The 17349-nt window shown below is 44.7% G+C and overlaps 1 protein-coding gene across 2 annotated transcripts in view; it reads left to right on the top strand.

The window, feature by feature from the left end:
• SLC35F3 (solute carrier family 35, member F3) overlaps positions 1–17349 on the top strand; it is a 429539-nt gene that overhangs the window by 330409 nt on the left and 81781 nt on the right. For both annotated transcript variants that reach the window (XM_011989371.1, XM_011989372.1), the window contains one exon: positions 8713–9037. In XM_011989371.1, coding sequence (XP_011844761.1) covers positions 8713–9037 — 325 coding nt within the window. The remainder of the gene's footprint in view (positions 1–8712; positions 9038–17349) is intronic.

Here is a 17349-nt window from a genome sequence, read left to right as displayed (position 1 = left end):
CCACCAAAACCCACACCTCTTCTGACTAGAGGATCAGAGATGCCCCCATCCCCCCATAGCTGTCCAGCACTGCCATGGTGAGTCTTGTGGGCCGGCAACTCCACAGGAGAAGGCTCCAGCATGCCCCTCTTCCTCAAGAGCCCTCAGGCTGTAGCAGTGGGCAGTGTCTTTGCCTGGAGGTACTGTCCTATCTATAACCTGCCCTCCTATAAAACTGTGGTTCATCCTTTGCGTTCCAACAGCCAAATTTCAGTACACATAGAAGCCAAAGAATCTGGAGATGCTGACAATCGATGAGGAAAAACACCAGCAAAGAGGAGTATGCATATTTGTCTGGGTTTTGTGTGCAGGTCATTAGCAGCACCAAAACATCACCAGGTTTACCAACTGTGAGTACCGGCTGTGTCTATGGAGGCATCATGTGCCCAGGCCACAGAAAATGGTGAAATTCCAGGAGACTGCACAAGCCATAACTAGCAGTGCATATAGATTAAAACTGATGCCCTCAAGTTCAGATGTTTTCAGACCAAGTATTAAAACACAGTGCTCTGCTTCCTCCCAAGGGGAGGCATTGACTCTTCCCCCAAGGCACAAACAGTATTATTTAAGGCTTACCCATACCCTGTCAGTTTCTCAAGAGTCATGATTCACCTTAAGCTGAGTACACTCCAGGACTGTCTTAAATCCACTGCATGAAGTTATTCAGCCCTTTGAGAGTTATTCAGGGACCTCTAAGGAAATGGAAGTGAGGTAGAAATGCCGATTTAGGTATCTGATTACTGAGATGGTGATGATGGGTGGGAAAACTGAGCTGGATCAAGACCTGACTCTTACCAGCTCTCAAATTGCTTCAGAGTAGATCAGACGCATCTCAAAGAAGCCTCCACCACTCCATTCCATCCCCAAAAAGCAACTTTTGTTCACCTCCTAATTCTTTATCCTAATAAGAAGAATAATTTCCCAGTGCAAAACACTAGTTTTGTTTTTAAACACAACTTCACAACTGCCATGTTTTCTCCCAACTCTACACACTGCCTCCAGAAATAACTTTACAACAAAGATTCAAGCAATTCACATGAGGCAAACAAATATAAGATAGCATATAATATTTCTAATCCAATAAAGTTATTTCTTCTCTTAATAGGTTATCAAAATAAATACTCTGCCATCTGTAGCATGTCATACACATTCTGCAGAGTGGTGGCTCTTGGTCCAGCTTTACACCTTCTCAAGCGCAGTACGCTCTCTACTGTAACCCCCTTGTATTAGCTAGCACCACCATAACAACATATCATAGACTGGATAGCTTTTAAAAAGGGCATTTTTTTACTCACAGTGCTGGAGGCTGGAAATCTGAAATCAAGGGGCTGGCAAATTTAATTTCTGGGGAGGGCTCTCTTCTTGGTTTGCAGATGGCTGCCTTCTGTGTCCCCACATGACCTCTTCTCTTGATGTGTGTATGGAGAGAGAGAGATAGAAAACAAACTCTCTGGTGGCTCTTCTTATAAGGACACTAATCCTACCAGATTAGAATTCCATCCTTATGACCTCATTTAACCTTTTTTTGGTTTTTTGTTTGTTTGTTTTTGGAAACAGGGTCTTACTCCTATGCCCAGGCTAGAGTGCAGTGGCATAATCACTTGTCATTGCAGCCTTGACTTTCTGGGCTCAGGCAATCCTCCCACCTCAGCCTCCCAAGCAGCTGGGACGATAGGCAAGCACCACCATGCGCAGCTAATTTTTTGTATTTTTTTTTTTGTAGAGATGGAGTTTTGCCGTGTTGCCAATAGTGGTCTTGAACTCCTGGGCTCGAGCGATCCACCCATCTTGGCCTCCCAAACCTCTGGGATTACATGCATGAGCCACTGCACCCAGACTCTTTAATTTTAACTACTTTCTTAGAGGCCCTGTCTCCAAACACAACCACACTGGATGTTAGGGCTTCAGCACATGAATTTGGGAAGAACACAATCACTCAGTCCATAACACCCTCTTTCCAGAACAGCAAATCCTAGTGCAGAGTCCCATACATACTCAGTCTCTTCCATGTTATAAATGTGTTTCTGTCTTCTGCAAACCTGAAGTCCCTCTTTAGTGACACGCAGTTCTCAATGAGGTGTTCAGCACCATGACCTTGGTCAGCTTTCAAAGGGGACAACGAGAGGAGTGAGAACATTCTCGATTCTCACTGATGCTCTGGAGTCAAACAGAACCAAGTTAAAACTGTACCCTAGCCTCTCACTGATTTGTACCCTTGGGATATTAACTCTCAGAACCTCAGCTGTCCAATATGCAAAAGGGAAATAATCTTACTAATCTCCACCATCGTGATGGGTATAAAAAGATATATAACATCTATTGGCAGAGATTGCGGTGTATGTATCGGGTGTCTAACCACCACTTGCCCCTTTAATTCTCTATTCTCTCTCCTTTTCCTTTACCTATGGTCAACATCTAACTTCAATTATCCATAGATTCTGTTCTTTCCCTGGAACCTGTGCTAGTCAGGAACATGACTGGGGCTTCGGCCCCATGTGAATGGTGGCAGTGTTTTCTGACCCAAAATCCAGGAATCCATATGGATGATCTGGCAAGGGCAAGTGGGTTGGGACATGTGAAGTGCGAATTGCTTTGGGATGTTCGGGGCACGTAGTTGGCCTTATATGTGTGAAAGCCTTTTCTGCAAGTCTCCTCCCCTTTCCTCTACATCACTGCCTAAAAATAATGTCACACATAAATTCACTGAGCAAGTATTTAATGAGTAGAAAAGGCAAACAAAGACTGAAATGGATTGTTTGGAACATAAGTTACACTTGCAAATGGCCATAAACAAAAGCTTTCTTCTAAGCTTCTCATTTTGCAAAAGCTATTTAGTTTGTTGGCCAGGTCCTGGGATGGTGTACTCATCAGTAATCAATAAATGGGAAAGTTTTCATCAGACCCTGTCTTTCATGCAGTCTAGGAAAAAGGGGCAGGAGTTGAGGGATGGAAGAAGGTGGAACTGTAGTTTCCAGAGCAGCTCTTAATTGTGTCCTGTTTGGAAGCAATTAGATGCCCTTAATCCTCTAAGATATGGGTACTTGAAGCACTGCCACTTGGGCTAAGCAAGCTCTATGAGGGAAAAGTTGTATCTGCCTTGTACCGCAAAGTAGGTGGTCAATTAAGATTTGTTGAATGAGTGGCCTAAAAACTAGTCCACCCAAGATAAATAAATATATATCCACACAAAGACTTATAGGTGAATGTTCATAGCAGCATTCTTCATAGCAGCCCCAAACTGGAAGCAATGTAGATGTCCATCAATAGATGAATGGATAAGCCAAATTTGGTATATCCATACAATGGAATTCTCTTCAGGCATCAAAAGAATGAACTGCTGACACATGCTACAACATGGATAAACCCCAAAGACGTGATGGTAAATGAAAGAAGTCAGATGTGAAAGTCTGTATATGTATATGAAATGTTCAGGATATGCAAATTATTATAGAGACAGAAAACACATTCAGGGTTGCCTAGGGTTGAGGGTGGGAACAGGGAGAACTTCAAATGGGCACAAGAACTCATTTCGGCATGATAGAAATGTTCCAAAACGATGCTATAGTAATGGTTTCACAAATCAAATTTGCTAAAACTTACTGAGTCGTGTTGTTAACTGAATTTTGTACTATGAGAATTATATCTCAATAAAGCTGTAAACAACTAAAATAACTCTATAGGCCTTACTGAGATAGATGTCAGTTGCGAGGCATCATCTCCCATTTCCTGTGCAATTCTGTCTCCTTTGCGTTAGAAAGGCTTGGTTCACACCAGCCAGCTGGTGGTCTGTGATCCCGGCTCTGGGTCCCTTACCCTAAAGAAAGGACTTGATAATGTGAATGACGAGTTAATGGGTGCAGCACACCAACATAACACATGTATACATATGTAACAAACCTGCACGTTGTGCACATGTACCCTAGAACTTAAAGTATAATAAAAATAAAATTAAAAAACAAAAATGAAAGAAAGGACTTGAGCACTTTCTAAGGGCAAACTCCCTGGAGACTTTTTCAGAAAGGAGTCAACAAGGGTCCACTTATTCTCGGGGAAGCTCATAAAAGAAACATTATTGATCTCTTGAAAGTTCAAAAGGGCCATTTTACGAGATGAGAATGAATGACTTTCCAATCTTTCTTACTTTTCATTGTAGAAGTGACTTACATTAAGAAAAAGAAAAAGCACCCAATTCTTCATTTTCTCAGGCCTAAGCAGTGGACAGCTCATAGGACTAAGGGTGTGCTTTGGTACCCAAATGAGTTGGTAGCTACACTAGACCTTCAGCTCACCCATTGTGACCTAGAGTTTCCTTCTGCTATGCAGACGTTGCCTCTAGGTACTACTTCTGTTTGACCAAAGAGTATGAATCCTTTCTCTCTTTGGTCACAAGCAAAAAGTGTGATTTTGCAGGTGGTGGGGTTTATGCAGTTTTAACAAATTGCCTGACAGCCCTCAGAACACTGAGACAGGGCTAAAATGGAAGCTCACACACAGGCATGGTTACATCTCACCATGCCATGGAGTATATAAAGTACACATGAGAACATTCCCCCTGCATTCGCGCGCGCGCACACGCACACACGTGCTTAACGGAAGCAACTCAGGCAACAGGACTGGGATGAACCCACCTGTCCTCCAGCATTTATGGATGAATTAAGTAGCATAAACAGAATTTAGAGGTGACACAGCTTCAGGGAGATGCTTGAATCCACAATTACAGCATCTGTCAGCATAAGCATTGGGCTAGAGTGTATAATCTGCTTTGCATTGCTCCCAGAACTGCTGGCTAAAGTACAAGATTAGAATTTAAGGCACAAGATGATCATAAACAGAGGGATTGTTAGTGGGGAAGGGGTGTTGGAGAGTGAAGGTGAGGGTGACATAAGTAGTATTTCTAGTTGCATACCCATGGTCCCAGGAGCTGTGGCAGTAAACAGTGTGAGGCTAATTTTGGCATTGATTTCCTTGAGGCACTGCCTCTTTCAACTGTGATAAAGGAGTGAAATCAAACAAAGGCAACACTTGACCTGAAATTTTGGAGGTGGGGGGCAGAATTAAACAGAAATTTCCTACACTTAGAAGATTTGAAAGGCTTCTGAAAAGAGATACAGCCTTCCTCATTGTAACTCCTTCTGTCTGAAATCTGTTTGAGCATCAGTAAGCCAGAGCATCAGTAAGCCAGTTCATGGAAAATGACCCTGGAAATGATGTGAAGTGTGGGGTGCACTTCCAATAGTAGAAAATAAATGCATCTGCTAAGCAAAATTGTTGTGTCACTCTACATTTGTTCTTCAACTAACTGTATTACTTTGTTATGGATGTTGTGGTTTGCACTTTCCTAATAAAGTAGGATCAGTCAACATCTGAGTTTGCTCCAGTCCTTCAGCAAACTTGGCAGTTTCTCCTGTGGCATGTCTAACCAAAGCAAGATGAGGCATTGCAGAGTGACGAGGTGGCAGTGAGTTTCAGTTCTCACCACCATCCTCACTGCCCCTGGTCAGGTCATGGGTATTCCTGACCCTGAATTTTGCTCCTATTTTTTACTTTTATGTTCTATCCTCCAAGGCCCAGGCCAACCACCTGCCTCTTCTAATTCTTTTCACTATTATCCCAATGCACACTGACCACACTCTGCAGAATTCCTGTTATATAGTCCGAATCTCTATTTTACACGTAATTGTTCTGTAATTCCTTCATGGATCTTTCGTCACTCTGACATAGACAGTCCATTCCTGAAGAATGGTAATCATGCTTTACGCTTATTTATAGACCACCCAAAGCTCTTGGCACAGGGCACATGTTTCACAGCAATTTCCTGTCTGATTGAAAGGCTCTGAGGATGCATTGCACTGTACATAGGCCTGTGAGATGTAAAAAGTGCATGCTGTTCATTTTAAGTTAGGTTAAATAAATGAAAGATAAAAACACAGTGTGATCCCAATTTTTCAGTTTGGGTGTGTGAATGGGTTTGTGTGTTCATCTGTGCTAGGGGCACAGTTCTGCTGAGAGGGGTGTGTGTGTGTGTGTGTTGCACAGACACAAAAGACTGGGAAAACGCGGCAGCAAATGTCAATTGTGGTATCTCTGGGTGCTAACATCATTAAAAATTGCTTTTTCTTTTTACTATTTAGCAATTTTGTGATGTATGTATAAAAAATACTTTTTATTTATATGAGGTACGACGTGTTTAGCAGTATGAAGAATGAGGTAATGAAACTGATAAGTGATTATTATTATAAAAGACGCAGTATAGTGAAGTGGGAGGTTTGCAATGAATTGGGTTTGGTTGTCTATTATTCTTAATGGGTATATTCCAGTGTTTCCCAAAGTGTATTCCAGAGTACAGTAGTCCCTACCACAGGTGTTACAATTTAAATAATATGGGAAGCAGCCTCCTGGAAATTCACAATATCCATTGGCCCTGAATATTCCTACAGCAAAGGAATCTGTCTGTTCTACTTGGTGTTTTCCAAATCTATCCAAGCGTGGAATCTTTTTTCCTTATAACGCCTGTTAACTGCATTACATTTTGTAAAACGTTGTTCTATTTATAATGTGGTTATTTTCAAATAACAGAGTAGTGAGTTTAGTTCTAAGTGTCTTAATTTTGTTTGTATTTTGTTCGTATTCCTTTGTTTTGAGGATCCAGAGGTTACAAAGTTAGAGAACAACTTCTTTAATCCAAATCCATAGAAACAGTGTAGCAATACCAAATTACATGATTTGATGATTTTCTCCTTCATTGTAAAAGCCATGCAGCCTCACTGCCTAGTTTGCTACGTTTTAAAGCTTAATTTGCTATAATGAAAACATTCAATGAAGAAACATGCTGTGAGCTGAATTTATTCAGCCTCTTTTGGAGTTCATTCTTTCACTGGAAGTTATTACCGTGAAACTGCATTTTATTTTTGTGAACTTTTTTTTCATCTCTACAATCATCTTTTCAGGATGAGTTTTTGACAGTGATGCTAATAGTGACAAACCCCTCTAACCTCCAACACACCTTGCAAATTATCCCGATAATGAACAGCTGCAGATGCTAATTCAAAATGACAGGTAATCCGTGTGTAAATTGAAATGTGCATGCTTCTGTCTGAAACTGCAATTGCATTAAGTTGTGGGAATTCACCGTGAGGAACATCAAGAGATCCTGGTAGGAGGGCATAAGCACACAGATCCCCAAAAAGGCTGGCAATCAATCTTCCTTTTTGTCCTCCACATCTTTCTGCCCTGCAGCCCATGCAGGAACAGACAGCTTGTCAGAAGCTCAGAGGGTGGCAAGACATTTGGTTTTCCAGGGACTTTCCAACTTGGATATGTGAGCACATGAAAAGTAAGAGAAGGACGGAGGTTATTCATAAAGCAAGTAATGAAGCACAATAGGGACAGTGCGAAACAGAATTTGACCCAATAAAGTACATTATCTCTGACTAGCCATGTAATGCTTCGGTTTATCTTTGGCTGAAACAGATACAGCACAGCTGGTGCTTAACGATATTAAACACCTGAAAACTAGGTTACATTTAATCACAATTTTGCCTCATAGACTCATAATGCTTCAGAAAGTATGATATACAAAACTCAGTTTGTTATTAAAATTATTTTAATTAAGTTTAAACAATGTAGAGAAAGCACATTTGACCCCAATATATTCAGCACTCTTTTCCTCCCCTAGAGTGAAAATGGCCTCTTAGCACTAGTGTGCCTCCATTCAGCTCGGTGCCAGGCACAACATCATTATAAAAGGCAGGTACACTGCCTTCTGGAAATTTGCATCCATCCGTAGTTACACCCGACACAGGCTACAGCTTTGTTTAAATTTCCAGCTGACTGACACGCACACAATCGTGAATGAAAAAGCAAACAGTGGAAAATAACGCCTTTTCACCTTCTTCTGGTCTGCGGAAGCAACACTGCGGCAGAGCCAAACTTTGGGCTGCAGCCTGCTTTCCAGAAATCACATAGCTCTAGAATGGAGTGTCTGTGGCCTTTCACACACCAGCTGCCAGAGGTTGTGGTTTTTAAGTAAAGCTTCGAAGTGGGACTGGAGGCTATCAGCAGGAAGCCAGTTAAAGCAGATAGAAAAGTAAGAGTGGCGAACTCTATTTTTGCCGTACATACAAAATAAGAGGAGAGAGTCTCGGCCAACTGTGCCTTTAAGTAACAGGCCACCTCTGTCAAGGTACTGGGATCTTTTAGAGGTCAAGACCTCGCCCTGTAGGAATCTCCAGCCCCCGGTACCGCCCCGCACCCAGGAGCACGTGAGTACTCTTCAACTGCCATAACTGAGAGTGGAGGTATTTCAGCCGCTCTGTGTGTTCTGGAGAAGTGTTTCCCAAAGCATGCAGATCACCTGAGGAATGCAGGTTCTGATCTGGGGGCCTGGGGTGAGCCCTGAAATTCTGCATTTCCAACAAGTTCCGGGGACGGACTGGGGAGGGTGCTGACGCTGCCCGGCCCACGGACCACACTTGGAGAGTGGAGGTTCTGGAGAATAGGAAAACCTGTGTAAACGTTTTCTATTGCAGCTTGGTGTCACACAGCCGCCCCTGCGCCCGCTATCTCCCGCGGCCCCCAGGTAGCTGGCGGTCACAATGGCTGCAGGGCAGCGCCCTGCTAAGTGCAGGGGTGAAGGTCTGCAGGCCCTGCTAACCACGCCCTTCTCTTCCCCAGGGGAGGAGCGCCCCCGGGACTCCCCGGGCCCGGCGGAGGCCCAGGCGCCGGCCGGAGTGGAGACCGGCGGGAGAGCGAGCCGCCGCTGCTGGACGTGCTCCCGGGCGCAGCTCAAGAAGATCTTCTGGGGCGTGGCGGTCGTGCTGTGCGTGTGCTCCTCGTGGGCGGGCTCCACGCAGCTCGCCAAGCTGACCTTCAGGAAGTTCGACGCGCCCTTCACCCTCACGTGGTTTGCCACCAACTGGAACTTTTTATTCTTCCCGTTGTACTACGTGGGGCACGTCTGCAAGTCCACAGAGAAGCAGTCTGTGAAGCAGAGATACAGGTAAGCGCGTCCTGCATGAGGAGGCCTCCTGACCCGGGGCTGCTCCATCCAGCGCTGACTCTGCAGAGCTGCCCCTGGGCAGGCGCTGGGATGAGCCAGTGGGAGCCCGTGGAGAGATGTCGCAGTGAATGCACCTGCTCTCTGAGAGGGGTGGGGAGCCGAATTCTCTCTACCCTGGGTAGTGAATGCCTCCTTCCTCTGCCTCTCTGCCTCCTGCCCCTCAGCCCTGGGACCCCCTTTATATAAAAGCAGGCAGCGGTGTCTTCCAGAGACAGCAAGTAGTAGGTTCCCAGAAAGCTTAGAAATGGGAGAACTGTGTAGCGCAGTTCATCCCTCAGCAAGCTGGGGTGAGGACCGTAAGGCCATGGGGCCAGGTCGCTCGGACGCTTCCTGTAGCTAACTTTCCTCACGGAGATGCTGCAGAGACTTCCTTACTCATCCTCTTTCTGATCCCAAGACATGCCCTGCTTCGGGTATGTAATTGCATGGGTCTGAATATCTCCCAGTGTGATGGTAAAAACCAAAGCAGTGTCTGGACTTTGTTGACTCTATTTTCTCAAATGGAGTCCATTGGAATGACGTCCCTTTCAAAAAGAGGCCAGCAACCCTGACCTCAACCTCTACCTCAGTATGCAGGAGGGCTCATGCAGCCCTCCCCGGGAGTCACATTGTCGGTGTTGACCCATGGCGCTCATCTGTGCCTATAAGAGCATCTGGTGTTTCCCCAAAGTGGAGGCCTTCTGTGGGCCATGTCAAGGGCTGTCCTAAATCAGGCCTAGTCAAAAAAAACAAAAAAACACAGAAATGAATGCTGGCCAAGGTGACACAGCAGGCCCTGCCAGAGGTGAGGAGAAATTGAGCATTTAAGAGTCTTCATTCCTTCACCACTGCCTTCTTCCCCACCACACCCCACTCTGCCAAACACATACCCCCGTAAGATTGCTATGTCCTAAAGTTCCCCTTAGAAGATACAAGATAACTAAAAACATCACTGGGTCCAAGGAACAAAGAGGTTTGGAAATGGAGGTCTACACCTGGACCAGAATTTCTTTCTGGGAATCTACCATTTTGTCCCTGTAAACGTGTAGCTGGAAGTATGGTGTGATACTTTTTTAATGTTCAGAGGGAATTTGGCCTGGCTCCTTTAAAAGACCTACTTATAAATCACAGCATGAATTCTGGAGGAGGGGGCTCTGATGGAACTTGACTAGAATCACATGGCCAGTCTCACAGGTCCCCTTAGTGAAACGGCTTTGGTGCAAAGAATTCTGATCCTCAGGGTTGACCTAACCCAGTGGCTCATGGACCAGCCAGAAATTGCTAAAGAGGCACTTAATGCACCCTCTTCTGAATAGAAGCCAAAAACAGAAGGAAACAAATCATTAGGGCCCAAGATTGTCCCAAAGGCAAGAGTAAAATAGTCCCAGAGAAAAGCTAATATTTAGTAAATGATGTATTTAACAGTTAAGTATCCCTACGTGTATTTAATTTGTAATTAGGCATTTGCCTTTCATTAAAACTGATTAGGATGCTATGCTACTGCCTCTAGTGAAATGCTAAAAGTGAGCTTATATGCACTTTCTTGATCAAGAATTTTTGGGAGGGAAGATGAAATGCTTCTTTCCTGCTACCTTCAACCATACAGGCTGAAAGAGGCCCCCACAAGTGGTAACACTGGCTGTTGTCCCAAATGCACTCCATGGCTACCACTTACCTGGGGAGAAGACTGTCACCGCCAGCCACTTAGGGTAGGCCTGGCACCATTAAACTATTGTACTGAAAACCACACAGAAGGAATCAAGATCAGTGGTGCTTATGTGGTCAAAGTAGGAAAAAATGAAAGGTCATTGAAGATTAGTTATACATAGAAAAACATCAGCACCTTGGTTTCAACCTATTGTCTTCCCATAAAAAGTGCTCAAAAAGAACCATTAAAACAATCTGGTGACTGCCCTGTTAACTGGCGAACAATGTAAAAGAGGGAGGATAACCCCAACTTTATTAGTGAAACTTGTTAAAACCTTTCCCAAGTTCTCTCTTCACATTCTGCTCCAGCTCTTTAAAAAAGTTGTTTTTTTGTTTTGGTTTTTGGTTTTTGTTTGTTTGTTTCTGATTGTAAGCTGTGTTAGCCCTGTGGCTAGGCAGAGCTGCTAATTTACCAGCCAATTATTAAGCGTGTCAATCAAGCCATATACACCATTGGAGGGGTGAAGAGAGCTCCTTCCTCAAAAGGAGAGAAACATTTTAACCTTGCAGACCTTCCTTAGGAAATCACAACTCTGTCACAGCTCATATTGGGAGTACTTTAAACAGACTTTAGGATTCTCAGAGATCAAGGAAGACTGAAATCACATCTTTCATCTTCATGCTTTTATCAGAATTATTGCCAGAGAGATTTTGAGTTGTCTGAGATGAGTCTGTTGGCTAAAGGTGTTCAGCAGGGAGCTGGGAAGAAAAGGAGATGAACAGAGACCTGTTCCACCGAGAGGGGAGCTGGACAGATACAGCAGCTTCTCTTGCAGTTATCAGGAGGCAATCAGATGGAAGCTTCTTTTCTCTAAACCCTCCCCAACTGAGCTGTTTCCCCAGGGTGAATTCAGAGCGGAGCGAGGAAGGCATGTGTTCCCCAGCACAGAGCTCCGCAAACTGCAACGCCCTGTGAGGCTCCCTGGGGTCTTGTTGAAGGCAGACTCTGATTCAGTAGGTCTGGGTGGATCTGAGATTCCACTTTTCTTAGGAACTTCCAGGGAATCCTAGTGCTGCTGGCCCACGGGCTGCACTTTAACTGTAAATGCCCTGGAGTTGTTGAGTCCCAGCTACAGATTTTTTTTAAATGCTGCTGATTTTACCAAATGTTAGAACTAGGACTCACCTCACCATGTAGAACTGATGAGTGAATCCACTGGGCCCCAGAGGATGTTTGAGCTCTGGTCCTCTTCGAGCCCTGGTCTTCTGCCACTCATGACAGGAGGCTCCGTGGTCAAGTCCTCAAAGCTCTCAGAGCCTCAGATGCCCATTTGTAAATGGGAGGTGATGATATATGCACTGTCTTGCACAAAAGACTGCTGTGTGATCAAATGACACGCTGTACATGAAAGCGCCCTATAAACTGTAACATGTTGTGTAAATGCGAGGAACCAGTACTGTGTTGTGATAGCCTCTGCGGGTTATACTGAAGGCTGTTGCCCGTGCTTTGTTCATTGGCTACCTCATGGTGGCCAATTTAAACTACAAGAGTGTCAACCCTTACGCTGCATGCAAGTGTCAGTCCTGAAGAAATCAACTTGTGGCCCTAGTGGCTTCACAGGGCATAAAAGAACACTGATCACTGATCAGGGCTTCTCATGACCAGATACTGCTGTCAGGATAGTGAATGGGCAAACCTCATATGGGTTTTCAGCCCCTGCCTTATAGTCTTCCCAGCAAGCACTCAACCATCCAGGTGTACAATGAGCTGCTTCCTTCTCCAATGTGATAGGCAGCCCAACCCTTATCTTCCCTGTTTCTCACTGAAGCTGGCCTCAGGGATGTTCTGAGGAAGCAATAGTGCCCAGAACTCAGAGAGGGCTTCAGTCATGAGACGCTTGCGGCTGCTTGGGAACCACAGTCTCCTGGACCACCTAGCATCTGGGGGAGGCACAGGGAGGTGGCTGTATGGGGTCTGTGTTTGGGAGAGACTGTTGAGCACAGGTGTGATGACACACAGCCTCCTGGCCCCTCTGACCCTGGAACAGGAATGCAGCTTTTCAGATCTGAGAGGTCGGCAGAGCTGGAGCAGATCTGGGGCATTTTCATTCTTGTTCAAAGGTCTTCCAGGAATTTGCAGCAGTAATGACCTGTTTTCAAAAGCAAGTGCTGAGACCTTCTGCTATCACGCGGCTGCCAAAAAAAGTGAACGGTGCAGTGGTGACAGATGTTTTTCTCTGCCTTTTGTAGTTCCAGGCTTTCTGTAAGCCAGCCAATTGATTCTGCTTCAGATATCTGAGCAACAGTAGAGCCCAGAAAGGGAAAAGGGCAGTTTAGATGCCTTTCATCTTAAACCCTGCAAGGGCCGGGTGTGTGTACCTTGCCACCCAGACTTACGCAGGAACCATATCGGGTCTTGCAGCTGTAACATTCATTGGCCGTTTAAAATCTAAAGAGCAGAGTGGAGCAGTTGCAATCTGGAGCTTTGTTCTGAAAATAGTTACTGTGCATCTTCTCTAGGCAATGCACTAGAACTACAAGATAAATGGACTCTGTCCTCCAGGAGCCCAAAACCTGAAAGGGAGTCAGATAGCCAAACAGGGTGGGGGTGCATGCAAGGTAGCTGAGAGTGGGGGAAGGCCCAGATACATGTGTCCTGGGGCAGGGTACAAAAGTTTCTTAGAAGAAGTTAGGTAGGGCCTGGCGCTGTGGCTAATGTCTGTAATCCCAGCACTTTGGGGGGCTGAGGCGGGCAGATTGATTGAGCCCGGGAGTTCAAGACCAGCCTTGGCAACATGGCAAAACCGTCTCTACTAAAAATACAAAAATTAGCCAGGCGTGATGGTGCACCTGTAGTCCCAGCTACTCAGGGAACTAGGCAGGAGGATCACCTGAGCCTTGGGAGGTTGAGGCTGCAATAAGCAGTGATCAGGCCACTGCGCTCCAGCCTGGGTAACAGTGTGAGACCCTGTGTCCAAAAAAAATAATAATAAAATGAATAAGTTAGCCAGAAACAATTTATTTAAGGACAAGCAGATGGTTCTCTAGGTGCTGAAGGAGAAGGTCAAGAATATTCTAAGCAGACAGTAGCCTGCATAAAGGACACAAGCTGGACACAGAACACAGAGCTTTTCCCAGGATGTAGGATGTAAGTGGGGTAAGGTGAGAGAGAAGACTCGGCAGTTAGGTGGAGCAGATACTGGCGAGCCTCCTACGCTATGCTGAGGAGTTTCACTTCCGGTGTGAATATCAGCAGGAGTCATGGAAGCAGTGATCAGATTGGATCTTTCAAAATGCAGCTGCTGCCACTCTGTAGAAAATGGAATGAAGGACAAGGCTGGAGGTCAATCCAGGTCAACAAATACTTCCTTGATATCTATGTGGGCACATGGACAGACGTGAATGACAGCTGTTGTTCTTGACCCTAAGGAACTCATAACTGAGTGGGAGACAGTCTCCTATTAAAAAAAATAAATAAAATAAAATGTAAGGAGGAAGTAGGGCAAGAGCTGAGGGCAGACTGTCTTGGCTGTAGCTTGGGTGTGAGGGACAAGGGCACAGTAGATCTTGGGACTCCAAATTCAGCTGAAGGTCCATTGGGAAGGACTTGGGGTGCCCAATCAAGGAGTTGGGGCTGTATTTGCCAGGCAAGTGGAGCCTCCAGAAGTTTCTGGTATAATCAGCTGCTTTCAAAAGTAGGATCCATGGTACTAATTATGTAACTGGCTGCAGCATATGGTCCCAATTCACATAAGAGGTGGAATGACTGTCAGGTGTTTGTTTGTTGGGGGACAGGATGCCTAGTTCCTGAGCAGTAGCAAGAATTTTGAGTGTGAATCCTGAAGTACTACGAAACTTGTTTGAACTGTCAACTTTTTGAGACTTACATCACACTCTTCTGTTAATAAAAAGCATTCTAATTGTCACTTTCGCCAAACTCAAGTGTTCTGAAAACATGGGGAATATCTTCTTTCCAGGAAATATACGTACAGTTTTTCAGGCACGATGGTAAATGCTAAGGCATTGCCAAGGGAGCCCCGTTTAGCGAAGCTCAGCATCTCCTTGCCTTCCTGCTGTCAGGCCTCACATTTCAGAAAGCTGATGTGTTTCTTACCCTGAGCCCCAGGCACATTCCAGCCTGTTGTTCCAGGATCAACAGTTGTTCTTTATAGCATAAGGCCCTTTTGGAAACAAGGTGACAGGGCCCCTCATCCTAGGAGAGAGATAGTACTTCGTTCATTCCACAAAATCTTCCCAGCACCTTCTCTGTCTCAGAGGATACAGCAGTGATGAGATCAAGTGGAAATTTCCTTTACCTTCACCCTTCCTCCTACCTTATAGCAGTCTCATTTCTTGTCTGATTTCTTCATTGTTGTTGTTGTTGTATTAAATAGTTTTTGTAAAGGTGAGGTTTCGCCATGTTGCCCAGGCTAATCTCCTACTCCTGTTCTCAAGCGATCCACTCGCCTTGGCTTCCCAAAGTGCTGGGATTACAGGCATGAGCCACTGCACCCAGCCTTTCCTGTCTGATTTCTAAGAATTATCCACCCAGAAAGTGATGAGCTATATTCAGAACTCTTACAGTTGATGTTTTTGTTGTTTGTTTGTTTATTTTTGTAACTGGTTTAGAAAAAATTGACAAAATATTGGAAGACTGCAGTTTGTAATTTGGCCCATGGCTTGAGTGTGGTGGTGAATAATGGCAATTATGCATACACATCCTCATGTATAGCCAGATTTGGCTAGCCTAAGGCAAAATACCATGCCCCATGCACTCTGTCTCTCTCTCTCTCTCACGCACACACACACACACACACGCACACACACACACACATAGCCAGCTGAGTAGCAGATGTCTAGTACAGCCACAGGAAATCATGTAATCAATGCTCCAAGCCTAAATGAGAAGTCATAATGGGCACCGGTGTCAGCAAAGGAAGAAATGAGATGGGGGAAGCTAAATAGGTTTGGGTTGTCTCTGCCTGTTTTAAGACAACACTTGCCATATTCAAGAATACATCAGTGGTGAAATGAAACAGAACATTGTCCACATGCCCCAGATTGTGACATCACCCTCCTGAGTTTACACCAGGTCCCACCACTCTATAGAGTCTTCGCTTTCATCCTATCATTGTGTTATTCATAGATTAGCTCATTTATTTTTCCTCTGGCATCTCGCCCACCCCACCACCACATCTCAGTTAACAGATGCCGACTTCATCCCAGTGAAATTCAATGACAGCCAAACACCCCTACAGTCAAGTTCAGAATATTCTTTCTACAAGTGATTTTTAGGCTTTCACTGAGGCAAGCAGAACATTTTCATTACCTCTTGATCTCCTTTTTTTCTATACTTCAGCCATCCCACATCCCAATTATCTGAGATTGCTATTCATTTTTGAACAGATATCAAGGATATGGCCTTGAAGTTTAGCAGTTTAAGAAGGTTATCTGTCTTAAAACCTTATAATTCCAGAGCTTGTCTTGTTCAGCTATAGCAATGTTGTTTCAATTTCACTGAAATTCTTTGAAAGGTCAGTTCCAATGCTCATGTTTGTGTTTAAGGTGTGGGTTTGAAGAATAACAGCCATTTAAATAACTGCCATATGAGTGTAATTATGACTCTTGTGGGGTCATGTTACCTCAGGCTGGAATTATCAACAAGGGATTTAGTAACATTTTTAGCATTAAGTGCCATGGTCCCTGTGAATATTTGCGAGATCAGTGTGACAGTGAAATCGAAGGTGGGAAGCAATGAAGGATGGTCTCCCAGAGGATTTCGAGGAGCAGTTAATCTTTGTGCTGGTCAGATGAGGAGGAGGGCCCATGTAGGTGACAAACAAAAGTCACAAGTGTGTACAGATTTGCAGGATGTAACCAGTATGCTCAGGCACCACCCCATCCCAATGTAAGAAATGTGGAGTCATTTCTTACTTTCCAGGTGATTTCTCATCATTGAGTCAAGACTAGTGAGCCAGCCGAAAGGCACATTGAAACTTAAAAGTCTCACCACATTTAGCAAAAGATCATCTGCACAGAGACCTGGAAAGATCCAAAAAATGACTTTGAGGATTCTCTGATCCAACTCATTCATGTTATCAATGAATCCAGAGATGCTCAGAGAAAGGGCAGGAGAGCGCTGTTCTCTGCAGCCTCAGACCTCTCCAGAAATACTACCAGGAAAGAAGTGGGTCAACACTATCTCTCCTCATAGGAAGGAACCTGGAGGCAGTGCCTGGGCAGGATAGAGCAACAGGGGTAGGAGTGCTACTAGCCCATGTTGCAATATTGTGATAGATGATAAGAACACATGCTTGCCATTAGACAGTTTGGGCAGGAAACTCAGCTCTTCCTTTATTTGGCAATATGGTCATAGATAAGTCAACTGAAAGCTCTTAGTCTCAGCTCATACCCGAAAAAGCATGGAGACTTTAATTCCCACTTCCAAAGGTTACTGTGGGATTGAGTGCCCCTCCCGTGGGCTCCCACAGCTCCTGTGTAGACCATGTGTTTGAAATGAACAAAATTAAACATGGTAGTGTGTATAAAGTTCCAAACTGTTCTTGGTCCAGGGATTTCCTATCCATCTTTGGTTGAGTCCTAATGTGGATGCCAAAACTCATTCA

The sequence above is a fragment of the Mandrillus leucophaeus genome, unplaced genomic scaffold (assembly GCF_000951045.1).
Source record: "Mandrillus leucophaeus isolate KB7577 unplaced genomic scaffold, Mleu.le_1.0 Scaffold350, whole genome shotgun sequence".
NCBI classification, from domain to species: Eukaryota; Metazoa; Chordata; class Mammalia; order Primates; family Cercopithecidae; genus Mandrillus; species Mandrillus leucophaeus.
This window is presented reverse-complemented; position numbering and strand designations above follow the sequence as displayed.